A 27,684-nucleotide genomic window follows, 5' to 3' on the forward strand; every position below is an offset into this window, starting at 1 on the left:
AAATAGAGAAAACATCTTTCAAGAACATCCACATATTTGTCTCTTTTAATGTTTTTAGTTGTATGGGTAGTTGTATGAATAGTATATATAGGTGTTATAATAGCACAATTCAAAACCCCACCCCAGACCTCACTAATTTTCAAAAGGTTTTACAGCAAGTTAAAAAAAAAATTCTCTGGTACAACAATTCTAACGCCGTTGCTTTTCTAAACTGTACGTTCATGTTTCTCCCTCCGTTGGAACGTTGCAATACCGTCTCTGGGCCAGAGGGGGCGCCGCGCCTCCACTTTCCACGCGAGGACGTTCACACAGCCCTGAATGAAAGAGACGGAGCTTTGTGCCCAAAACTAAAAAAACACCCGAACCCCGAACCCGACTCATGAGTTAAAACAACGATTTGTCTGTGAGGTAATGACCGGGGAATGGTTTATACGCGGTTGTGAGGCGACTGGGTTCGCTCGACGGAGTTTAATTCACACAGTTTGTGAGGGATGATCAAGTTAGTGATAGCTGTTTGCGTCGCTGACTGAACTTATACAGAGAAAACAAGTAAACAATTCAGATTTCTTACCGTGTAAAGTTAGGATAACGGGCGCGGAGGAGTGAGATATATTGAATTAATGCTTTTTGAGCAGCAGGAAGTGTATGGTTGTGATTTTAATAGATAAATGTGAGTTTTGGCTTCATAGTTTGAGGCCTGTAACGGTAGCTAACGGCTAAGCCGTTAGCCCCTCAGAGAGCGTCAGAAACGATTAAAACGACTTTTAAATGTTTTTTTTTATTATCCAAGTAGTGCGATTATGTCTGTACATGCATAATATGTGGATAACCATGTCATGAGAGTTTTAAATACATATACAGCAGTACGTTTTGGGGTAAAAGCGCGGGTCTCGTTAGCACTCAAGCTAGTAAGCTTCGTGGTTTTATTCGAGATTTTCCCTCTAAATGTCGTCTGTGAGGTTTCAGGGTAACTCCGCGGGTTTACGTGAGTTAGTTACACGGCCAGAGAGCATGAGACTGAAGCGCATACGGTGTTTATTTGAGTGTTTCTGTAAGCGTGTGCTGGGCTCGTGTTGAACTGTAGTGTTGTCGCCTATAGAGGCCAGTAGAGGACCGTCTGTCAGTCTGAAGAAGGAGGATGGAGTTCCCGCAGCAGCCTCAGCAGCAGAGACCCATCACCTACCCGCTGGGGGTCAAGGAGATCACCGAGAAAATCAGCAACGATGAAGTCGTCAAACGACTTAAGGTAAGAGCCAGAGTGGAGACTAACTAATATATTGAGCTAAAAAAATATTGAGTATTGTAAAACACTAGCACATGCTTAAACTGTTGATCTAAGTCTCATTTATGTCTCAACTGGTTTGGTCATGATACCTATATTTTCAAGCCACTGAGTATTTTAGGATATATACACTGACTGACTTTCAAAAGTTTGGGATAATTAAGATTTTATTACTTTTTAAAGAAGTGTCTTTTCCTCATCAAGGCTGCATTTATTTGATCAACAATACTGAAAAAACAGTAATACTGTAAAATATTATTGCCATTTAAAATAATGGTTGTCCATTTTAATACGCTTTAAAATGTAATTTATTTCTGTGACGCAAAGCTGAATTTTCAGCATCATTACTCTATTCTTCAGTGTCTCGTGATCATTCAGAAATCAGTCTAATATGCTGATTTATTATCAGTGTTGGAGACGGTGGTGCTGATTAATGTTGTTTTGGAAGCTGATACTTTTTTCAAGATTATTTTAATGAATAAAGTACAAAATAAAAACAATTTAAGAAAATAACGATAGAATAATGACACTGACATTAATCGGGATTGTGCATTTTTCTCAGGCACTTTGTATTCAAACTGCATCTGTAGTCTTTGAGCTGTCGTGCACGTCTTTCAAAATAAAAGTCTCACATCAGAAAATACATTTAAAATTACTTTTTTTTTGGTTGTTGTTGATGGTGAGTCTAGTTTAGTTCTAAATCCACTGAGTTGGTGAGTGTACGTGGACCAGTAATAGTCCACTAATAATGTAAATTGCAACCTTCATATTGCTATTGCTCATGCATTGAGTTAGGGCTTTACATGGAGACTAGAAAATAAATTATTGGTTCACTCAAAAATTAAAATGTGCTGATTAATTGCCCTCAGGCCATCCAAGATGAGTTTCTTTTGATGCAATTTAGCATTACATAATGGAACCTCTGAAGTGAATGGGTGCCGGCAGAACAAGAGGATCACAATCCACAACACAACTCCAGTTCATCAAGTAACATGTTGTGACGTGAAAATCTGCGTGTTTGTAAGAAACAAATCAATCAGGAAGAGTTTTTTTTACTCCATTGAAAGAGAGAGTAAAGCTGTATCTAGTGAATTGAGACTTTGAGATGAGCACTTTTGATTTGGGGCTATAAGTAATCAATTTCTCTATTTTTCATTGTGCAATTGATGTTTGTGTTGTTGTTTACATGTAAGAGGTTACACTGCAACGTATCTGTCTTTCATGTGATGCAAATTTGCTGGGCAGAGTTCACCAAACTTGAACTTTTGAATGTAGTGTAATGCAAAGCTTTTTGCATGTGCTTACATTTCCAGTCTCTTGCTTTTTTATGTGTATAAAGTTTGTGTGCAATGAATATCTAGAATATAAGAACGTTTGCTTTTTAAAATTCAATTACATAAAGACCTTTTCCATGATATTCTGATTTTTTTTTGTGATGCACCTGTAGTTAAACCCCATGCAAGGACTAAAATACATGCATTTTTAACGATTCTGGAAAGCTGAAATTGTGATAGTTAAGTGAATCATCATTATCCCCCTATGCATAATAATTATTATTATATAATCAAAATTAACCCTGTTTATTTTCTCTTGTTGTTAATTATTCATCCATGCATTTAATAATTAATTTATGATGTACGAGTGGTCCTGGCTGTTTTATCTTGATTGTGCAAGGCTTTTGGTGTGAGCCACTTATACTTATTTTAGTTGTAAAATAACAGTCTGTTCTGATGCAAGATGTTGCAAATAGGTATTCATAATCTTAAACACACTGGTGTGTAGTGCAAATAGCTTTCCCAAAGTCTGCTTAAAAAAAAACTATTGGCTGGAGAAAGCAAACTCAATGGTAAACTCTGCTATGTCTGGCTGATCAGGAAGTTGCAACAGACTGGGTGTTGTAGAAATGAAACACTTTAGCTTTGTCATCCAACTGAAGTTCAACATATGAGAGACTGTTTGTTGAATGGCAATTTGATAGACAAGTTTATCATTTGTGCACTATTAATTCTTACCTGTGTTACTGTGATTAGAAATGAAAATGTAGTGTAATATGGTGGAGATATGTACCCTGTGAGCAACGATACAGAGTTTATTTTACTACTCTCAGGTATAAGGGGATTTATTTTTGAGTCAAATAAATTGTAATGATTTCTAAAAGATCATGTGCCACTGAAAACTGGAGTACTGCTTTGCATCACAGGAATAATATGACATTTTATTTTATTTATTTATATATATATATATATATATATATATATATATATATATATATATATATATATATATATATAATTGTATTTGTATTAATATTTCACAATATTAATTTTTTCTGTTTTATTTTTTGATCAAATAAATTCAGCCTTTATGAGCAGAAGATAGTTATTTCAAAATAATTAATAATTGCAATGTTTCTAAACTTTTGGCAGGTACTTCAATAATAAAAACAATTCTATATACTTAGTACTTTATTATAATATATTATATTTTTGTCACGATTATTAAATGCTGCTTTTTATTTTTTACAGGACAGAATCTATTTTACAATATAAGATATATTGTTTAATGTGCTAAAATATTTTTTATATTGAGTTTTTGGGCCGTGGGCGTGGTCAGATTTTCCTTAATTTTTATTTTTTTGCCTCTAGCTGATCACATGCCTTTCTCTTAGCAATTTTACATTTCAGTTACGGTTAGGGATGTGCACGGATAGTCGAACATTCGAATATTCGTTCTGCTCTAATTATTCGATAAATAAAAATGATATTCGAATTCAGCAAAAAAAAAAAAAAAAGTTCACAATAAAACCTAATTTGGTCACTTTCTGTGATTCTCCACGGCATATTTGAAGGTGTATGCAAGCAAAAAATAATTAATAAATGATTAAGGGGCCATTCACATATTGCGCCTAATAAGGCGTGGAAAAGGCTATGCGCGCCATTTCTCCTTCTTTGAAAAATTTCCATGAAATACATGGAAATACATTGGAAATAATGAACTTGAGCGCGCAAAAGACGCGATATGTGAACGCCCCCTAAAAGAACTGCGGTCTTCTACAGTACTTCAAATATGCCGTAGAGAATCACAGAAAGTGATCCAAGAACATTGTTGCGGCATCTCTCAAGCAACGAATAAACACTGCTAACTTGGAGAATGCAGTCAAAAATCCTCTTCTAGCATCTGCCCTAGACCCTCGGCACAAACATCTCAGGTTTCTCGATGAAAACATGAGAATTAAGAAAAAAAAAACTTTTTTGAACATTATCAGAACATTTTCCTTGATGCGAGTGGTGCGGATGCAGTCACCACGATGAAGCGGATGCAATGCCCACTCGTCAGAAAAGGCTGAGCCAGTTCTTCAGCGATGATTACAGAGAGTCCAGCCGAGACGAGTGGGAACATTTCTTGCTGGAGCCATGTATTCCACCAGATGAGGATCCCATTCAGTGGTGAAACGAAAACACGAAGCGCTTCACAAAACGTATTCGCTTAGCACACCGTTATTTGTGAGTCCCGCCAACGTCTGTGTCGTCAGAGCGCGTTTTCTCCGCAGCCGGCCTTATTGTTAACAGACTAAGGAGCCGACTTTCCCTCGATCATGTTTACATGCCCGTATTTCTTAACAAGAACATTTGGAACAATAGAAAAAAAGCAAAAAAGATTTGCTGACAGTTTAAAAGTTAAATGTAAGCTACATTCTGTACAATAGCCTAATCGCTGCAGGCTGCTTTACTTTTTCTTTTACTTTTTTTTTTTGCTTTTAATCTGTACTTTTGTTTGTTTGCACGCATTGTTAAAGGTTTTCAGCTACAAAACACGATGTAATGTTCAAGCTTATTGTAAGCTTGTTCAAAATGACGAAAACAAATGTTGCTGAAAAATAACGTCTGACTCATTAAACTTAATTTAAATAAACGAATATTCGAATATTCGTTTTTTTGTGAGCTCAAATATTCGAATGTGATATTTGTGGAAAACGCCCATCCCTAGTTACTGTGCATGTTAAAAACAATTTATGGTCTTTTCTATGCCTGTGTTTTGTTCTCACAGACACCCGATAGCAAGTAACAAAACAACTTTAAACACCGGCAAGAAGTCAAAGTCCTTTTTGCTAATTCATAGACATGTATTTACAAATCAAGTATAATAAAGGAACACAGAATGATCTTAGAGAGAGCTTTACTGAGCTGACTGTCGTAAATGAACACGACCAGGGTTTAAAGGCTGACTGACAGAGCAGAGGAAAGAGTTTGTGTTAACTTTAATGTAAGGACTTAAGTATTCATATGTAGCTCACTTTAAGGTGGTTCTCAATTCCAGTCCTCGTGCCTCCCAGCTCTGCATATTTTGCATAAATTCACATCTTGCACACTTCAGTGCACTTTGAATGGAACATATACGTTCGATTCGAACTGGAATCATGGTGGAATATCCTGCAACGTCCACTTCGCAGGGCACTTATGTTCAAATATAACAAAAGTCTGAAGCGATGAGAGAAATTTATAAAATTTGCAGAGCAGGGGGGCGCGAGGACTAGAATTAAGCTATTGTACGACTTCAGAAGTAACAATGTGCTAATAATTTACACAATAAAAAAAAAAAAAACAATTCTCGGATTTGGATAGGCCCTCTCAGGCCGATTCCCAATCCAAGAAAAATGGCAGTATCGGAGCCGATACCTGATTTGAATATCGGATCGGCGCTTCCCTAGTTATAGTATTACATATATTCTACTGAACAATAGTATTGTATTTCACAATAATTTCTTCAAGTTAAACCAAACTTTTATTTTGACGGGTTGCACGGAATACCTTTATATTTGTGTTTGTGCATATGTTGATATGATAGTTTCTCTTAAAAGATATGGTCGAATGCTCATGAAGTAGAGTCACTTTTTGCTTTTCAACTTTGCAGACTGTTTACATTCACACACAGCTACATTACACACTGCATGAAAGGTATTTTTCAAAAATCCTTAATATACCCTTTCACATAACACGTTCTTCACTCTACCAGTAATGATTTTGTGGAAAATAACACTGTAATCTTATAGATAAGGTTGTACTTTTCAATAAGTAAACATGAATTTAGGTCACCCCCCACCCCAAAAAAAAAAAATCCACAGATGGTGGAAATAATTGGGAAATCTCCGTAAAATATAGTACCATAAGTTACTTTTTTTCTCTCACATGAACTGAAGAACTGTGGACTTTTTGTAGCAATCAATTCATACACATTTCCAGAGATTCTTTCAATCTTTTATTCTCTAATCTGCAAAAGTGGTTAAAAATGGTTAAGGAGGAGGTATCCGAGTGTTTTGGAGGGATTCGGAGTGACAGCTGGGCTTGCTGCTTTTGCCAGTGCGCTGTTTTGACTGAGTGAAACTCAACTGCTGTCCTTGATTTCAGAGCACAATCTGCCCTTCCCCCGCTTCGCCACACACACACCGTCTCTCTCTCACACACCCACACACACACACACACACACCCAGGCAGCAGAGAGAGATAGAAAGTAGAAAACATAATTTCTCCTGGGTCTTAGACCTAGAAGTGTTGCATGCAGAACGGCTTAATTATTTACCTTTAGCAATGTATGACTAAGCTTTTTTTGAAGAGGTTAATCCAATCAACAACAGATCTAGCCCCTGCACTACAGTTTTGTTTGTTAATCCATTAAACACAGCTCTACATGTCACAATATGGAGGAAAAGCTCTGTCACTATTTGCAGAGAACCTTCAAGGGCCTGCACAATGTTATTTTTGGTATTCAGTAATTATTCCAAATTACTCCCAAACATATTTAATTTCAATAAGATTTTTCAATACAAGAATTGGATACAGGTAGCTCATAAAGTGAAAGCAGTCTAATATTCCTGCTGTCTGTCATCCATGTTAATAAAACGACAAAAGAGGAAAAAATCTCACTGCTCTTGACTAAATCACTTTTGGATAATTAACACAGTGAAAAAATATCCAGTGTTTTTATAAATTTGATTGCTTTATATAATGTAGCATTTCTTATTTTTGTTCTATGGCAGTTTTTTGTCCTATTGCATGTAATTAGTTTCTTATTCTTATTTAATAGCTGACTTTTTTTTTAAGTTGTCTTCAGTGAGCTTGAGTGTTTTTTTTTTTTTGGTAGTGTTCGGTTTTTGTGATAGACACTGGTAACAAGAATTATGAAGTTTCTATGCCATCCAAAATTTTGTTATCAGAAAAACCTTATGTAAAGCAAAAATAAATATATTGTGATATTATATCGTTACCGTGAAATAAAATTACTCTTATCGTGATATAAGGTTTTGGTCATTTCACCCACCCAGAACTCTTACTTTTAAAATCTATGCTTCTTGCTGCTGGATAAATCACAGCCCAATCCTAAATCAATCCACTTTTACTCTGCACCAAACACATAATATGGAACATTGTGAACATAGACAAGCAGTGTGATACTAAACTGTACTCCGTATCCGCATTAATGGTATATTTGAGCACCAGAACACATGAATGCAAATTTAAGATTTTCTAATACCCATTTTAAAATAATCACATTCATTTCTTGTCAGGTTGCAAATTTTTTTATGTGCAGAAATTCACAGACACTGTGACATTAAAACAAAAAGCTTTAAAAATAAGGTCCATAATTAGTGTGTCCACCTATATTTACACATGTGACCCGATGCATTGATTTCTAAAGTCAATGGTTAATGCACAAATGTGCTCTTACAAAACAAACATGTTATTTAGCACTGACAAGAAAAAGAATAGTGTTGTTATTTTGCTAAGTTGCAGTTGGGAGGAGCTGAGTCGGATAATGCTTGTGTGCAAATTAGGCGTGTAACGGTACGCAAAAATCACGGTTTTCCTATTCTATTTTTCCTGGAAACGCTTCCAACACGCTTGCGTGTCGCGTGAAAAATAGGCGTCCTATTTCTAGCATGCACGCATTTTCGGCGCAGCTCGAGCCGCGCCTGAGACGCGCCATCACGCAGGCAGTCTGCAAGCTCTAACCTATTAACATGGGAGCCGAATTAAAAACTGACACGCCACGCAGCTGAGACGCTTGCGCCACGCATCCAGTGTGTCGCCGGCCTAAGGCGCGGCTCGAGCTGCGCGGAAAACGCGTGCATGCTAGAAATAGAATCGACGCCTATTTTTCATGCGACACGCACGCATGTTTAAAGCGTTTCCAGGCAAAATATAACAGGAAAATATGTTTATGTCATTTTGTATACAAATACATATTAATTCATGACATTTTGATGCTTGAAAGTCTATTGGTTGAGATAAATTCAAATATAAATGTATTTTAAAAAATAAATAATTGATTTTCAAATATTGCACCTGTCAAACATAGTATATTTTGCCGTCAAAACTGTTGACGGTGTCCTTTATCAGTAGGCGTAGTTGTAGGTGTGTAAAAAAAAGTTTATATCGTTGTCGTGAAGACAAGATCCTGGTCTGTCTGCGGCCTCCCTCTATGTCACCTACAGCAGCAGCAGCGCGCCAGCGCCGCGTCAGACACGATTCTGGTGTGTAAAGACACAGAAAACGCGAGGCAGCCGCCACGCTCCTGACACGCAGCAGAGACGCCACACAGCCAGTGTGTCACCGGCCGAATCAGCTGCAGGGCGGGATTTGCGCTGAACGCGGAGACTTCCGCCACTTAATATGTTCGTTTGGAAACACGAAAATGTACTTAAGTTCCGCGCACAAAATATTGCATTCCGTCATTCGCTACACACGTGCACCGTACCGAAAGCCCTGTACCAAAACGGTGTGGTACGAATACACGTTACACCCCTAGTGCAAATGGTTAATATGAGATATAAAAATATATTAAAATATCAATAAAGAAATGGATACAAGGGCTGCCAACTCTAATGCATTCACTCGATGCTAAACGCCACATATAGACATGACGTTAATAAGATATGTGCTGTATAGAGAGCTTCACTGATTATAGTGGAACATTGTGAGATTGTGATAAATTATAGTGAGTGACAGCTTTTTAGTGATTATGTGAAAGAGCTAATTCCTCGCATTCTAGGCTATAATATGTTGTGATTATCTGTTTATACCTTTCTCTTGTAATAGTGTCTAAACCAGTAGTATCTCATCCGTTCTGCTTAACACTTCCTGCCCTACATCTGAATTTTGCGTGTCATTAGAATCACGTGATAGCAAACAAGCTTTTTAGTGTTTAAAGTTTTCATTCAATAGGTTTTACAGATATGCAATGTGTAAAAGATAGGTTGTGTCTAAAGTTGAACCTTTTACATAATGAATGAATAAATGCTTTGAGATATCTTGCTCACTGTATAAGATAAACTATAAACGGGTATAATATGACACCTCTCTGTCTTATAGCTGGTGGTTAAGACATATATGGACATGGATCAAGACTCAGAGGAGGAAAAGCAGCAGTATTTGGCTCTGGCTCTTCACTTGGCATCAGAGTTTTTCCTACGAAACCCTAACAAAGATGTACGATTACTTGTGGCCTGCTGTCTTGCTGATATCTTCAGGATCTATGCTCCGGAGGCCCCATACACCTCACATGACAAGCTCAAGGTATGACATGTACTCCTCAAAAGATTAACCTCACAAATGACTTACTTCCACTCGAGCTAAAAATATATAACCAAAAACTGATCACGCATTTGCACTGTTATTTTTCACCATCCTACACACAATCCCACTCTCCCATAAAACTATAAAAGCTGTACGGTTTAAAAAAAAGCACACTGATGTCATTAATTTTCTTTTTTCCCCATCTAGGAAATTTTTCTCTTTATTACACGACAGTTGAAGGGATTAGAGGATACCAAGAGTCCTCAGTTCAACAGATATTTTTACTTACTAGAGGTGAGATGGTTCATTCAACGAGTCAGAGTTTATTCATTGCATTTAATCATAGCCTGTGTTTTTACAAATGACTGGTTGTGTATGTATGTATGCATGCATGCATGTATGTTTACAATTTACTTTCAGGCTCTTTGGATTATAAACGACATTGCAGCAATATTCACCTGTTTGCTTTTCATATAATATTTCATGCAGAACCTGGCATGGGTGAAGTCCTACAACATCTGTTTTGAATTGGAGGACTGTAATGACATCTTCATCCAGCTCTTCAAAACCCTCTTTTCTGTCATCAAGTGAGTTTGATTTTAAGTGAGTTTAATCGTCTCTTCTGTTATGCAGCTGTACTCTTTTTGATCAGGACTTTTCCCTTTTCCAGTAACAGCCATAATCAGAAGGTGCAGATGCACATGTTGGACCTGATGAGCTCCATCATCATGGAGGGAGACGGAGTGACGCAGGAGCTGCTGGACACAATCCTCATCAACCTCATCCCTGCACACAAAGTATGCAAACACTTCTTACTTCCCAGACTTATTTCCCAGTCCAGTCTCAGATAGCTAATCAATGTGTGGTTGTTTATATGTCTCTGCTTTAGAATTTGAATAAGCAGGCGTATGACCTGGCCAAGACTCTTCTGAAGAGAACGGTTCAGACCATCGAGACCTGCATTGCCTCAGTGAGGAGTCATCCATTAGAATAGTTGTCTTGTCAAAGTTTAGTTGATTTCAATGATGTGTTCCTGTTTGGAGTTGTATTGACTTTCATCTCTTTCTCCACAGTTCTTTAATCAGGTGTTGGTGATGGGAAAGTCCTCTGTGAGCGATCTGTCCGAGCATGTATTTGACCTCATTCAAGAGCTCTTTGCAATTGACCCTCTGCTTCTTGTCTCTGTGATGCCACAACTTGAGTTCAAATTAAAGGTGAGGAAATGTACATACATTTGCTAGCGCACCGGATTGCAGACAGACCCCTTTAGAGGAAGACTAAATCTGTATGTTGTTGTCTGTTTAGAGCAATGATGGAGAGGAGAGGTTGGCTGTGGTGAAACTGTTAGCTAAGCTGTTTGGAGCAAAGGACTCTGAACTGGCCACTCAGAATCGTCCACTCTGGCAGTGCTTTCTGGGAAGGTCAGGAAAAAAAACCTTGATGGAAAGTCACATTTGCAATATGTGTGTTATTTGAGGGTTCGTTGAATTTTGATTTGCTTTCAAAGGTTCAATGACATCCATGTTCCTGTGAGACTGGAGTGCGTGAAGTTTGCTAGTCACTGTCTGATGAACCACCCAGACCTTGCCAAGGACCTTACAGGTGTGTTCGGGATCAATATCGGCTGATTTTTCCATTTTAAGCATTTGCTTGACTCGTAAACATTTTGTCTGTCGCGTCAGATTTTCTGAAGGTGAGATCACATGACCCAGAGGAGGCAATCAGACATGATGTCATTGTTACCATCATCAACGCAGGGAAGAAAGACCTGAACCTGGTGAATGATCAGCTGTTGGGATTCGTCAGAGAGAGGATGTTGGACAAGAGGGTAAGAAAGATGTACCCTAAAGTCATCCGAGTTCCATTTAAATTAGGGCTGCATTATATTGGGGTACCTTTTTTTTTTTGCTACAACATGATTAATCAATCCATGCTGATGAATAGTTTTTCCGTTATTATAGTTTATCGTTACATAGTGACAAAAATCAGAAATCTCACTTCCTGCATGGGGCGTGTTGAATGTTAATAGACACTCACAAAAATGCAGTCTAGAACCCTTATAGTGCCAAAAAATGATAAAACTGAACATAAAAATAAAAACCTACCTTCTATCTCTTTGGCTGCATTCCCACTTTTTTTGACACATTCAGTATGGCTAATTAATAATGAGTTTTTGTTTGTTATAAAAAATGTATTATTAAAAAAGACTTTTTTACTATAAAATAAAGTAATTAATAATTTAAAATTATTTAAAAATTCATTCGTAGTACAACTTTAACAATCCAGTACTACTGTTTGCATCTGTATTTTTTTAATTTTGAAACATTAAGCCATTAAGTGAATGTAGTTGCTGTATATCTATAGAATGCATATATTAACCATATGTTCCAAAAATAAGTTGCAGCTGAGGAAAACTCGCTACAGGACAAAATTGCAGTTTTATTTTGTACATCATGGAACCCTAATTTAAATCCAAATCCCTTGGAATGTAATTAAAACCAGAACTGAGAAAGAACCCCACATATACTGTAATTTTAAGACCTCTGTGTTTTTTAGATGAAAGTAAATTAGCATGTTTTCATGTTTTGTTTCAGTGGCGTGTCCGTAAGGAAGCAATGATGGGTTTAGCTCAGCTTTATAAGAAGTATTGTCTGCACCATGAGGCTGGGAAGGAGTCCGCTTTGAAAATCAGCTGGATCAAAGACAAACTCTTACACATCTACTACCAGAACAGCATAGATGACAAGTAGGACACACACACACACACACAAGTGGTTTCATGTGCTTCATTGATAAATTTATTGACATTAAAACAGTGAAGCATGTCTAATATGCAAACCTCAGGCCCTTAAAGTGTGTTTATGTATTAGGTTGCTGGTGGAGAAGATCTTTGCCCAGAACATGGTTCCTCACAGTCTGGAGACTGAAGAGAAGATGAAGTGTCTGTACTACCTTTATGCCTGTCTGGACACTAACGCAGTCAAGTGAGTCTGTTTTAAAAGCAGATATCAGATATGATTCTCATCCGACAGTGTTGTACAGTATCACTGTGCTTCTATGAACAGCACTCATCTCACTGATGTCAATGTCAATGTCACCTTTATTTATATAGCGCTTTAAACAAAATACATTGTGTCAAAGCAACTGAACAACATTCATTAGGAAAGCAGTGTCAATAATGCAAAAATGATAGTTAAAGGCAGTTCATCATTGGATTCAGTTATGTCATCTCTGTTCAGTTAAATAGTGTCTGTGCATTTATTTGCAATCAAGTCAATGATATCGCTGTAGATGTTGTGTTGTGTTGTGATGTGTTCAGTTATATCAAGCAGAGCATCTCGTTGTTTTTCAGAGCACTGAATGAAATGTGGAAGTGTCAGAATATGCTGAGAGGGCTGGTTCGAGAACTGCTGGATTTACACAAATTGCCTACAGTAAGTTACACTCACCATATAAAAGTCTGATACCTCACACTCGCCTTAATGCTCACTTTAGTTGTTAGTCATAGTTAAGTTTTGCAGTTTAATTAAAATAGTACTGTATTGCAGTCTTAGAATTATTATTAATATATAATTATCAGGCCTTAGGAGTCTCACGCAGCTTCAGTTGATGAGAAAACACTTGGACTATGGTCAGAAGAAAACTAAGTTAGATGACGTTTGAATTTAATGCCCTTAAAGGGTTAGTTCACCCAAATAGCAAAGTTATGTCATTAATAACTTACCCTCATGTCGTTCCAAACCCGTGAGACCTCTGTTTATCTTTGGAACACAGTTTAAGATATTTTAGATTTAGTCCGAGAGCTCTCAGTCCCTCCATTGAAGCTGTGTGTACGGTCTACTGTCCATGTCCAGAAAGGTAAGATAAACATCATCAAAGTAGTCCATGTGACATCAGAGGGTCAGTTAGAATATTTTGAAGCATTCAGCATTGTCTTCTCTTCGGTGTCTGTTGTGAGAGAGTTCAAAACAAAGCAGTTTGTCATATCCGGTTCACGAACTAATCATTCGATGTAACCGGATCTTTTTGAACCAGTTCACCAAATCGAACTGAATCGTTTTAAACGGTTCTTGTCTCCAATACGCATTAATCCACAAATGACTGAAGCTTTTAACTTTTTTAATGTGGCTGACACTCCCTCTGAGTTCAAACAAACCAATATCCCGGAGTAATGCATGCACTCAAACAGTACACTGACTGAACTGCTGTGAAGAGAGAACTGAAGATGAACAGTACACTGAGGCAGATAACGAACAAAAGATTGACTCGTTCATGAGTCAAGAACCGTTTCTGTCAGACGTGTCCGATTTGAGAACCGAGGAGCTGATGATACTGCGCATGTGTGATTCAGCGTGAAGCAGACCGACACACAGAGCGTCTGAACTGAACTGATTCTTTTGGTGATTGATTCTGAACTGATTCTGTGCTAGTGTTATGAGCGCGGGTAAACCGAAGGCTTGAATCAAGGGCAATCATCGCCAATGACGCCATTACGTCGAACAAAAAAAAAACAGTGAACCGTTTTCTTCAACCGGTTTATTGAATCGAACTGTCAGAAAGAAGTACTGGTGATCCGAAAACCGATGCAACCGGTTCTTGATTCGTGAACGAGTCATTATTTGGCTCGGCTCGGTGTTTATCTCTCGCTTCACAGCAGTTCAGTCAGTGTACTGTTTGAGTAAATGAATTACTCCGGGATATTGGTTTGTTTGAACTCAGAGAGAGTGTCAGCCACATTAAAAAAGTTAACCGCTTAAGTCATTTGTGGGTATTAGAGACGCGAACCGTTTAAACGATTCAGTTCGATTTGGTGAACTGGTTCAAAAAGATCCGGTTACATCGAATGATTTGTTCGTGAACCGGATAAGACAAACTGCTTTGTTTTAAACTCTCTCACAACAGACACGTAAGAGAAGGCAATGCTGAATAAAGTCATCGTTTTTGCTATTTTTGGACCAAAATGTATTTTCGATGCTTCAAAAAATTCTAACTGACCCTCTGATGTCACATGGACTACTTTGAAGATGTTTTTCTTACCTTTCTGGACATGGACAGTAGACCGTACACACAGCTTCAATGGAGGGACTGAGAGCTCTCGGACTAAATCTAAAATATCTTAAACTCTGTTCCGAAGATAAATGGAGGTCTTACTGGTTTGGAACGACATGAGGGTGAGTTATTAATGACATAATTTTCTATTTGGGTGAACTATCCCTTTAATGTTCAGTTTAATTACTCTATGCTAAAGCTTGCATTTATTTCTATGTGAACTGTTTTTTGCTTGTAGGTTTGAGTCATGTCCTTTGCATGTTTATTTTTTATAAAAAATGTTTTGGAGGACATTGAGTATGTGTGTTGTCCTAATCAAAGTGCTTTATTATCTGGACCTTTTTACATGCCAAAGCATTACTACATTACACATCCAGTGACAAACAAAAATATGCCATTGATAGTATAACATTGGCTAATAATAGCAAAATATGCATCAAAGAAGTTTGTACTGCGTACAATGCACATGTATTTTGCTTCTGTGGATGAGTGACTGATTTGTTTTTCTCTTCCTGTAGTCTGAAGCAAACACCAACGCCATGTTTGGAAAACTTATGACCATCGCTAGTAAGCTCACACTTCATATATGGCTGTAAATGGACAGATATTGAAACCTAAAGATTTTTTTACAATGTGTAATTCGTCTTTCTCATTCTCAGAGAATCTCCCAGACCCAGGTAAAGCTCAGGACTTTATGAAGAAGTTTAATCAGGTTCTGGGTGAGGATGAGAAACTCCGTCTTCAGCTTGAGCAACTCATCAGTCCCACCTGCTCATGTAAACAGGCTGAACAGTGTGTGGTGAGTTTAACAATGTTTTCTCCACCAAATTACATTCAGATCTGCACTTTTTAAGTTGATATGGTAACTGTTTATAAGCTTGCTGTATATGATGTAAATGATTCAGACCTGTTCCAATCAACACTGTAAAACAGCTATGTAAATATTTAGCAGATATGTCATCTAATGTTTGTTTTTGTTTTGTTTTTTAAAGAGGGAAATCACAAGGAAGCTGACATTCCCAAAGCAGCCCACAAACCCTTTCCTGGAGATGGTGAAATTCTTGCTGGAGAGAATTGCACCGGTGCACATTGACTCTGAGGCCATCAGGTAGGCGATGAGCTCAAACGGCAAATGAGAAATGTTTGTTTTGGAGTCAATTAACATGCATCTAGCCCCCAAAAAAATCTATTTTATTGTAGTATTTTTTTGGTAAGGGATGAGTTCATTATTTTCCACAAGTGCTGTCAATGAAGCTTAATTTGTTAATAAGAACTACTGTAAATATATTGTACATAGACTACGATGCCCAATTTAATTTTAGTTTGGGCACCTGCAAAATAACTGCATACAATCTGAAGAGCAAATCAAAAAATTAAGAATGCATGCACTTTGTGCACAAATTGGAAAAAAAGAATGCATGCACGTTGTACAATATTGAATATGCACTGCTATCAGTGCACCTGCAGATGTAAAGCGAGGACATGAATGTGAGGGGAAGAGAAACTGAGTGGGAGAGAGATAGGAGCAATATGGGCCATGTGCTTCTTTCCTCTCAAAGGTTGTGTAACAGTCTGAATAGCTTTTTAAGGGTGAGACATCTAGTGAGGATGAAGTGTAACTGCAATTATCGTGTAGATCAACAATAATGTGTGCATGTGTTTGTGTGTGTTTAGTGCCCTGGTTAAGCTGTTAAATAAGTCAATTGAGGGCACTGCTGATGATGATGATGAGGGAGTAACCCCTGATACTGCCATTCGTGCTGGACTTGAGCTACTCAAGGTACTGTTTGTAACAACAAATGCACACGTTTAGATATCAGGAAAACAGGATTTCTTTTTTTTTTTTATTAGAGTTTGAAGTACTACTTGGACACACTGTCACATTGATAAAAAAAAAAAATTTGCTAAAATAATAATGGGCTTTTTCTCCCTTTAATACCAAGAATAAGAAGACAAATTTTCATAATGTATTATATTTTAAATATTTTATTTAAATATGTAAATATTTTTAATAATAATTCCACTATTTAAATATTTTTAATAATAATTTAAAAAAATATATTAAATATTTTAAAGTAAAAAAAAAAAAAATATATATATATATATATATATATATATATATATATATATATTTAAATATATTTTATAATTTAAATACTATTTTAACATTTGCTGTTCTGTCTGTCCCTACCTCAGGTTTTGTCATTTACTCACCCCACTGCGTTCCACTCGGCTGAGACGTACGAGTCTTTGTTGCAGTGTCTGAAGATGGAGGATGATAAAGTGGCAGAAGCAGCAATACAGATCTTCAGAAACACAGGACAAAAGATTGAGACGGATCTGCCACAAATCCGCTCGTATGAACACTTCTCACATGCACACACACAAACCGTTTAGAGTCAGTACCAAACCTTTACACTCATTACATACTCCACTAAAGCTGCTCAGTGTTGTCAGCTTTAATGATGTCAAGTTCAAAAGTTTGGTGTAATGAAATATTACTCTTTGTGCAGGACTCTAATTCCCATATTACATCAGAAGGCGAAACGAGGCACCCCTCACCAGGCCAAACAGGCGGTCCACTGCATCCATGCCATCTTTCACAACAAGGAGGTCCAGTTAGCTCAAATATTTGAGGTAAATCTTTTTCTGTCATACTTTCTTTCCATTAGTTTTACTGAATACATTATACAGATAAACATTACTTTTTATAAATACATTTTTCCTCAATATTTTGATTTGTTTGCACCCTCAGATTCCAGATTTTCAAATAGTTGCATCTCAGACAAATATTGTCGGATGCTAACAAACCACACATCAATGGAAATAAAATTTATTCAGCTTTCAGATGATGTATAAATCATAATTTCAAACAATTGACACTTAAGACTGTTTTTGTGGTCCAGGGTCACTCACACACACACACACATACATACATACATATATATATATATATATAAGGGGTTGCATGACTACTGATTTGTACTAGTCGATTTTTTATTTAAAAAATACTCTAGTTACTCGACTACTTGTGGTTCATGCTACTGTAAATGAAAAGACATTAAATCGTTTTTTTTTTTTTTAAATCAATAAACGCTTATTAATTCATAACCGTATCCAACAATTACATATGTAAATTTGGGGAAGTCGTGGCCTAATGGTTAGAGAGTCGGACTCCCAATCGAAAGGTTGTGAGTTCGAGTCCCGGGCCGGCAGGAATTGTGGGTGGGGGGAGTGCATGTACAGTTCTCTCTCCACCTTCAATACCACGACTTAGGTGCCCTTGAGCAAGGCATCGAACCCCCAACTGCTCCCCAGGCGCCGCAGCATAAATGGCTGCCCACTGCTCCGGGTGTGTGTTCACAGTGTGTGTGTGTGTGTGTGTGTGTTCACTGCTCTGTGTGTGTGCATTTCGGATGGGTTAAATGCAGAGCACAAATTCTGAGTATGGGTCACCATACTTGGCTGAATGTCACGTCACTTTCACTTTAAATGTCAAAACTTTATAATTATGACATAACATATTTAAATGTTCATGTACCAGCCAGTATTTGTGTCTGTAACAATCACATTTTTTGTATCTGCTTCGGATACAACGTTGATAAGACCGTTATGGCCATCTTTTTTTCATAGTTTTCACTGAATAAGTATGTCGTGTTAAACTAAAATAATTCTTAATTTCTAAAATAACATTTATCATGCAAGCAGAGAGATGTCATGACAAACGTTTAGTGAGCATTTGAACACATTTTCATTACGCAGAACACTTTAAGCAAGTCTTAATGTTTAGTGAACTTCACTAAACAACTGTGTGTGTGCCGCGCAAATCAGCAAAATGTAAAGATGCAAACATGGAGGACAAGTAGAAAATGTAACCGTATCGAAGCTGATTATTAGCCTAATAGAACTGGTTTGGTTTTTGAGAGACAGCGCGGCTGTTTGGTTGGTGAGCGCCCTGCGCTTAATCCATTCATTCGTCCCATATCGTAGCCTAAGCTTTAAATCATTGCATTTTAAACATATACAAATAATAGAACGTGTATGATGTGTTATTAAAGGTGATATTACTCTTGCAAAGCTCTGATTTCTGAGAGATGCACGGAGAGACAACAGCAATGCGGTGTTTGATTTACGCTCTTTTCATTCATAAAGTTTACATTTATTTACCTCACACTCGTGACTTTAGAGGTCTGTGTATAATATTGCGCTGATCCCCTGACTCAACTGTTATCTAGCAAACTCTGTTATTCATTTTTGAAGCCATTATTCGTGCCATTCCAAATAAGGAATTCGGCTTCAGCCACACCCCTAATTATTACATTACATATTTTAATTTTACATGCAACATAGATAAGGTCATAGAAAGTAACAGCTACACGCAATTCTGTAATCCTAAAATTCATGTTGTACTTGCAAACTCTTTGTGCCGACTAGTGATTGAAGTAGCCGATCACTCAACTGCTCGACTAGTCTATGCAAGCCCTAATATATATATAATGTGTGTGTGTGTAAAAAAAAAATATTTATGTATATATGAGTGTTAATTTCATGTTATCATCTCCACAGAATGTATTTTGGAAACTAAATGTAACCAGTCCTTTAACGCTAGGGGTTCTGATCTCCAAAATGATATTACTTTAAAAGATTTTATTCTCAATATTCTACATATATTTGAGGTAAATCAAAGTGCATAAAAGCATTCTTCCTAAAATGCCAGAAAAATGCATAACATCATTTATTTAACTGTCAAATCATTTGAATATTAAAATCAAGAAATTTTTTGCTGCATGAGAATATTTCAAATGTGCTTTTTTTTTTTTGTCTCTGTCTCTTGTTCCAGCCGTTGTCTCGCAGTCTGAACGCAGACGTGCCTGAACAGCTCATCACTCCTCTCGTGTCTCTCGGACACATTTCTATGCTGGCCCCGGATCAATTTGCATCTCCCATGAAGTCAATTGTAGCCAATTTTATTGTGAAGGACCTGCTGATGAACGACAGAGTGAGCGTTTCGATGTGCTGTTCAGCTTTTAGCATGTATGAATGGTTTGATTGCCTTGCATGTTAAACAAGCCCTCTCTATCTCTCAGTCTGTGGGAAACAAGAATGGACGGCTCTGGACAACTGACGATGAGGTTTCACCTGAAGTGCTGGCTAAGGTGAAATTTCTTGGAGTAATCAGGTTGAAAATAACATCTCTTGGTGATTTGTGTGTGTATTAGTGTGCATGTGTGTGTGTGTGTCGCCAGGTGCAAGCCATTAAGCTGTTAGTCCGCTGGTTGCTGGGAATGAAGAATAATCAGTCTAAATCAGCTAACTCTACTCTCAGACTCCTCTCAGCCATGCTAGTCAGCGAGGGAGACCTCACGGAGCAGAAAAAGATCAGGTACTAACATCCCCTGAGTGATGTTGTATGCAACTATGAAAGCTGCTCTAATATGGCTAATAGGCCGCTAACACACGTGTTTGTGGACACAGCAAGTCTGACATGTCTAGACTGAGGCTTGCAGCAGGAAGCGCCATCATGAAACTGGCACAAGAGCCTTGTTACCACGAAATCATCACTCCAGAACAGTTCCAGCTCTGTGGCCTCGTCATTAATGTGAGTTCAACATAATCACTTCTTGGACACCCGTTCTAAAAACTGTATTTGTAGAGAAAGTTATTAAATTGTTAAAGTTACAGGTAAAGGCTGATGTTAAAATGCCATACTGTTTAGTCTGAATAAAACTAAAATCAATCATTTTCAAGTGAATTTAGGAATAAAAAGATAAAGATAAAAAAATTTAAATCCGTTTTTAAAATTTGCTAAGGATAACATTTAAGTGCTTTTAAAGATTAACATCTAATTCCCAGTTAATCGTAATGTATAGATAGCATTACAATTAATTATCCAATATCGACTGATGCTGATAAATTAAAATTAATGTCTAATATTAGCTGTTATTGGTGTTATATATTATGTATATTTTGCTTGTATATGATGGTCCTAGTAATGCCGAAGTCAGTAACATTGAATTACACTTGCATTTGGCAAATACATGAATCTTAATGTAATATGTTCTACCAAGTTATTTATTTATTATATATTTTTTTAAATACACCTCTTAACTGCCACTCACATTTTTGAACAACTACTTGAAAGTGCATGATCCAAACCTAAATTTGTATAATTGATGACTGAAAAAACATTTTGTGACATGATTTTGATGTACCACTTTCATGGAAATCAGGGTTCCCACGCGTCCTGGAAAACCTGGAAATACTGGAATATCAATGACCAATTTTCCAGTCCTGGAAAACACATGGAAAATGAGAGAAAACATAGATTGTCCTGGAAAAAATCTTGTTGTCCTGGAAAATTATTATTTTTAAATTTTCTTGATCATTAAAGAATTGGCCAACAACTGGTTGAAACAATTAACGTAACAGAAAGCGCTCTGTTCAGGGATGCTGAGTTTTGACACGTGAGCTCACGCTGTTTAAGGGATACTCCACCGTGTTTTAATATTAAACTATGTTTTTCCCTTAACTAAGACGAGTTGATACATACCTCTCTCGTCTCAGTGCGTGCACTCAATCGCTTTGGCGCACGGTGACACTTTGAAAGCACTTAGCTTAGCCCATTCATTCAATATGGGCCAAGCAGAGAAGCTACCAAACACCTCCACGTTTTCCCTATTTAAATACAGTTACTCGCGTAGTGTAACTCGACCTAGGACGGTAACACAGAACAAAACGTTGTGCTTTTCTAAGCGTGTAAAATGGATAACTATATTGTGTGGCGGAATACCATGGCAAGTGCTTGTAAGCACTTCGTCTTGGCGCAGTAATATCTTCACTAGAGGGAGCGGGGGCCGTTGAGGGGTTTTTTCACGAGTGAATATCTAACACATATAATATGAAAACACGGTGGAGTATCCCTTTAAGCCCCCTGTGACGTATGACGCTGTCTCGTGTTGGCGGTTTTCGGGTGCTAGAAATTAAGTGCTCGAATGTTTGCAGCAAATGTTCACTGGTATGGAGGTAATATTTAATTACATGTTAATATTATTGTAAAGTAATTATTTTGATACGCATGTGCAAGGGATCTGCACGGCGAATTACAGCATGAGTGACGGCATTTGCCTGAGAAAAGGTTTTCGATTTATTAAGTCTATTTTATTTAGAATCGTTGGAACGTCTTGCATCCCCATGACAAATCAGACCCAAATTTCCCAAACCTATATAGGAAGTGAAAATGAAATGCTGATGCGATGCACAGCGATAATTGCATGTTCATAGTGCAGCACAGACTTGTGAACATGAGGCGGAGGCCGGTAGTATATAATAGTACTTATATAAAATATATATATAAATGCACTTTTACTATTGTACTATTGTCTGTTTGCTCTGTTTCACCAACCTAGTAGTTCCAAACAGACGTTTCTCTTAGCAACAAACAGTACAGTGACGTTTCTTTGCCTACTGAATCTTTGAGAAACGATTCATGACCCATTCATGAAGACCGTCATTTTCTTCATTCCTAAATAAGCGTTTTGAATGAATCGTTTGATAGAGTGACTCCAATGATTCACTCATTAAGACTGTTATTTGCTGCCATCTGCTGGTGGTAATAGTTTAATTTTTAAAGCATCTTACCTTTCCTCTTTCTATTCTAAATTGTATTTATTTTAAAACATTAAATTTGTTGCGTTATTTATACAATTGTGAGATACTGTTCGTTGATATTTTATTAAAACACCAGATTATTACTAGTGTTTTTTTTTATTAAATAAGGAACATTAACACAAGAAACATCCTGTAAAAATTCAGCTGTTCAAAAAAGAATGTGTCTCCTTCCTTTCCTTGACTTGCAAGAAAATAATGGAGAGAAGTCCCCTAATGTACCCAGCTGTGTGGCACTTGAGCTCCCTTGACCCTGTGATCATGGTTGCAAACTGAGATAATTCAAGAGAAATGTTTCAAAAACTCTTGCAAGTTTTGCTCAATGCTGGTTGGTACACTGCACCTCAGTGTGATGAGGTTCTTGCACAGTACATAATGTTTTTAATACACGTCTACACAACACCATAAAGCAGAATTTATTTACACTTCCAGGCTGGACAAGTTTCGAAACCAAGCATTGAAACCATGCAGAAAGAGGCAGATGAAATGGCCGTCAGGGCAGAGAAAAAGCATGACTTCACCTTACTGACAAAATCAAATGCCTATCGAAAAAAGTGTCGCAGACAAAAGTGAGGAGTTAACAGCTCTAAAACAAAGCTTGGAAAAGTTTGAGCCAACTTAAACATAAAAAAAAATCACAAGGTAACTGTGGATCTTAATGCAGTAAATATTTTGGACAGACATTTATTTGTTGTTTAGTCTGTTTGGGACAGTTGCTTTTTGCAAACTATTTTTTTATAATGCCTTTTATTTCTTTGGAGACTGCAGTTGGGGGAAGAGGGAAGGGGAAGCTTAACAAGAAGGGCCTAGGCAGTCGTTATAATGTGTTCATTAAAATAAAGTGTAGAGTTTACCTTCAGAAGCTGTGTGTGTGTGTGAGTGTGTGTGTGCGTGCGTGCGTGCGTGTGTGCGTGTGTGTGTGTGACCAAATGGTCCCCACAAGGATAGTATAACCTAAGATCATCTACATTGTGGGGACCAGCCAGCAGTCCCCATGGGGGAAATGGATCAATAAACATACTAAATGTTTTTTTGAAAATGTAAAAATGTCAAAAGTTTTCTGTGATAGTGTAGGGGGATAGAATATACAGTTTGTACAGTATAAAAACCATTATGTCTAAGGAGATTCTCTAGCAGGATAGTGAACCAGACGTGTATGTGTGTGTGTGTGTGTGTATTTGGTGCATTTCTGATTTTATAGTTGGGTTATAGCCATAAATTGTATGCTTTTTTTAAGAGAGGAGAGAGGAATATATTACTTTAGGCTGTGAATATGTGATCCTTATATTTTATTCCCATCATCATGAAATTTGAAATGTCCTGGAAAAGTCCTGGAAAATGATCTCTGAAAAAGAGTGGGAACCCTGGGAAATGCACTTTTTGATTTTAAAAAAGTGTTTCAAAGGATGAATTTTGAGATTTTAAGTTTTGAAGTGATATATAATTTCTGATGATTTCTAAAGTGTGATCGGGAAAAAGGCAACAAAGACTTTTTTTGACAAAGGTCAGACAAAGGGTTTTTGAGGTGCTTTTACTTTTCCTACATAACGTTTAACAAAAAAGATTGGTAAAATATCCATTTAGGAGTCTAAGACTTTTCCAATGATAACAATTGTCATGATTAGTTTAGGATTTAAGTGTAATATAGTGAAGTTAAAGTAGGCGTCAAACCGAGGGGTCTGATGCTGATAAATTAAAATGACATGTAAACACGCTATAAAAAAAGCCTCCAAAAATGTCTTTTCAGTTTGTTCCTTGCCTTCCCTTCTCTTTTTAGGACGAGTGCTATCAGGTGAGACAGATCTTTGCTCAGAAGTTGCATGTTGCTCTGGTGAAGCTGTTCTTGCCATTGGAGTACTTGGCTGTGTTTGCATTGTGCGCTAAAGACCCAGTGAAAGAGAGACGTGCTCACGCTCGACAGTGCCTGCTCAAGAACATCAGTGTTCGCAGAGAGTTCATCAAACAGAACCCTATGCCGCATGGTTGGTACACTTTCTGGTTTTTGGAGTCGCACATAACACACTGGGACAGTAATTATATTTCCTGTAGAACTGCTGGAATGACCAGGACATGCATTTCCTATATATATGTATGTCTTTTTTTTTCTTTCAGAAAAGCTGCTGTCTCTCCTGCCGGAATATGTGGTGCCATACATGATCCATCTTCTAGCTCATGATCCAGACCTCACCAAACCACAGGATTTGGAGCAGCTCAGAGACGTCAAAGAGTATGAGTACTTCTACACAGAGACAACCTCACACTAACGATCTGACCAATGCTTCTAATTCTTCTTTTAAAATGAAAACTAATTCAGGTGATTTCTTGTTTTCTCCCAGGTGCCTGTGGTTCATGCTGGAGGTTTTGATGACAAAGAACGAGAATAACAGTCACTCGTTCCTGAGGAAGATGGTAGAGAACATCAAACAAACAAAAGATGCTCAGGCACCAGACGACCCAAAAGCAAACGAAGTTTGTCTCCATTAAAACATAGTTAGATTTCTTCCAGATTGTAGTCTGTTACTGATTACATGATGAAAAGTGTAGATCATAACGTAATCTAGGTTACTCATTTTAGGCAATGCATTCTGCCTACTTTTATCAAACAGAAAAACAACATTGCACGCCAGAACTCTCCCAGGTTTTAAATGTTTTAATCCAGATTTCCAGAGTCACTGGAAATGATGGCGAAAGTGTTGATCATCATGTTTAATAACTTGCATCATTGTGTTTCAAACATGGTCTAATTGCTAAAGAGGAGCTCAAATTCAGCAGCATGGTTTGCTCATTTATTTACATGACATTAGTGAATATATTCAAAGCTAAAGGGGATGACACAAAAGGATCAATAAATAATGAATGAATTACTGTCATTGTGTGAATAAACCGCAATCATGTACTCCATTAAAAAGTAAAAAGCTTTTTAAAATGTGATCATAATACAAGTGCTTAATTTGTATTATTACACTGATTACATCATCCAGATTAGTTGCTACCCAGGACTGTTCACTATTAACCTGTTATGTGTATTGTTTGTGTTTCATGCGTTTACAGAAACTTTACATCGTGTGTGACGTGGCATTATTTGTGATCGCCAACAAGAGCACTTCATGTCATCTGGACTCCCCGAAAGATCCCGTGCTGCCCAGCAAGTTCTTTACCGCACCTGATAAGGTAACAATCTCTCTGACGGTCTGCCGTGAACACTTCTCATGTGATCTTACGATCAAACTCATTCTGTCCGTTCCTCTACACAGGATTTTATCAATGATAAGGAATATCTGTCACCAGAAGCGAAATTAGTTCTGCAGACAGGGAAAATCCAGGTAGGTTTTGTCACCTCTGCGACTATACCTGAATAAATTTCAAGACATTTGCTATAAATTTTATGCATTTAAAAAGATTTCCAGTTCCAAGTTAAATATAAAAATGTATAATTTAAAAAATATAAGCCAAAAAAAAGTTAAGGGTCAGGAAGAACATCATTTATTTGAAATCTTTTATAACAATATAAAAAAGCCCTTACTGTCACTTTTGATCAATTTAATGTGAATAGAGCTATATATATATAACACTGATAATTAGAAATGCATTAGAATGGTTTCTGAAGTAATGATGCTGAACATTCAGCTTTGATCAACATTGTAAAATAATTATATTTAAATTTAATTCAGAATTACTCTTTACTGTATTTTTGATCAAATAATTCAGCCTTGGTAAGCAGAAGAGACTTACCCACCCCAAACTCTATTAACAGTTGTGTAATAATTTACAGATTTAGATTTTATTTTTATTTTTTTATACTGACATTAAAATTTTAGAACGTGACTTTATAATTTCCAAATAAATATATATTTTCGGTTCAGGGTGTGTTCGATGTCAAAGTGTTGGAAGATATATTTTTCACGCAGGAATTGATGACATCTCAATAATTCTTGTTGGAAATGTACACAACACATACTCATTAATATATTTCAGCTACCACCAAAGCAGCCAGGCGTGCTGGGGGCAGTGAACAAACCTTTAACGGTAACGGTAACCGCTCGCCGACCGTACATTAAAACCAGCGCCTCTGACACGGCAAGCAACACAAGCACCAACTCCCAACCCATCTCGCCTGCAACAAATAAGAGCAGGCTAGTGCTTTACTTTTATATCAGTTTGATGTGGAATCTATCCAGCATTAAAAAAAATGGACTTATTTTGTAATCGACACATTGTTGTTGTTGTTTTTTCTCTCATAAAGGGATGCAAGTTCCGAGGTCTCAGAGACGGGGGCGAGGGAGAACGAAGAGAATCCAGTCATCACAAAAGCAGGAGATGCAAAGAAGGTCAGATATATATATCTCATGTGAACACTAAGAATGCTGCACGTTAACACTTCTGTCATTCAGTTTTTTGCTCTTTCTCAGGAGGAAGCAGCTCAGCCCAGTGGGAAGAAGCGTGCTGCTCCTGTGAGTGACGGCTCGGAGAACAGCGTGTCTTCAAACCCCTCTGCAGGGTCACAGACCCCCGCCAATAAACCCAGACGCGGTCGACCACCTAAAAACACTTCAGGTGTGTCCACACCGGATAAAGAGGCTGGAGCGACGACGGGAGGAGGGACCGGACGGGGCCGGAAGAGAGCAGCACCTGCTCAGGATCCCGCCAGCACAGCCTCAGCTGATCCAGTCGGTGTCAAGACACCAAAACAGCAGAAAGAAGCAGAACCCAAAAGAGTGACACCACAGAGACAGATCGACCTGCAAAGGTAACTGAGTGTAAGACTTTCCCGTATGACATCAATCAACTGGACATGAACCTGTCACTACAAGTTACTAGTAGGTCTTCATTTGACACTGCATTTCAATGAATGTCTTCACACCAGTTCAAATACTAAAGGTTTTTTTTTTTGGAGTATAGACTATAGAGTAGATATATGCTGCTATAAAATGGCTTTGGTCAAAACAGCGTTCCAGGCATGCTAAAAAAAAATATATTTTTTAATAGTGTGTTATTATAGTTATTAGCATATTTATAATTTTTTGTATATAATAAAATAACTTCTAATTAGCAGCCTATTACTCACAGGATGCGATCATTTTTATTTTACTTTATTTTACACTGCCATTCAAAAGTTTG

General features: G+C 37.4%; 1 protein-coding gene across 1 annotated transcript; it reads left to right on the top strand.

The window, feature by feature from the left end:
* Positions 1 to 251: 251 nt before the first annotated feature.
* Positions 252 to 27,317, top strand: LOC132142171 (sister chromatid cohesion protein PDS5 homolog A-like). The gene is made up of 32 exons (XM_059551830.1): positions 252 to 408; positions 1,100 to 1,246; positions 9,649 to 9,852; positions 10,060 to 10,146; positions 10,342 to 10,439; positions 10,523 to 10,649; positions 10,742 to 10,822; positions 10,926 to 11,066; positions 11,158 to 11,273; positions 11,360 to 11,454; positions 11,535 to 11,680; positions 12,447 to 12,598; positions 12,723 to 12,836; positions 13,205 to 13,286; positions 15,420 to 15,468; positions 15,561 to 15,700; positions 15,894 to 16,009; positions 16,576 to 16,681; positions 17,098 to 17,258; positions 17,415 to 17,538; positions 19,742 to 19,900; positions 19,989 to 20,057; positions 20,148 to 20,284; positions 20,377 to 20,500; positions 24,344 to 24,548; positions 24,679 to 24,793; positions 24,903 to 25,035; positions 25,618 to 25,737; positions 25,821 to 25,889; positions 26,542 to 26,699; positions 26,810 to 26,894; positions 26,976 to 27,317. The coding sequence occupies exons 2-32, from the start codon at positions 1,139 to 1,141 to the stop codon at positions 27,315 to 27,317; spliced, it is 3,963 nt and encodes a 1,320-aa protein (XP_059407813.1). The 5' UTR covers positions 252 to 408; positions 1,100 to 1,138.
* Positions 27,318 to 27,684: the final 367 nt, after the last annotated feature.

This window comes from Carassius carassius, chromosome 6 (genome assembly GCF_963082965.1).
Source record: "Carassius carassius chromosome 6, fCarCar2.1, whole genome shotgun sequence".
Taxonomy (NCBI): domain Eukaryota; kingdom Metazoa; phylum Chordata; class Actinopteri; order Cypriniformes; family Cyprinidae; genus Carassius; species Carassius carassius.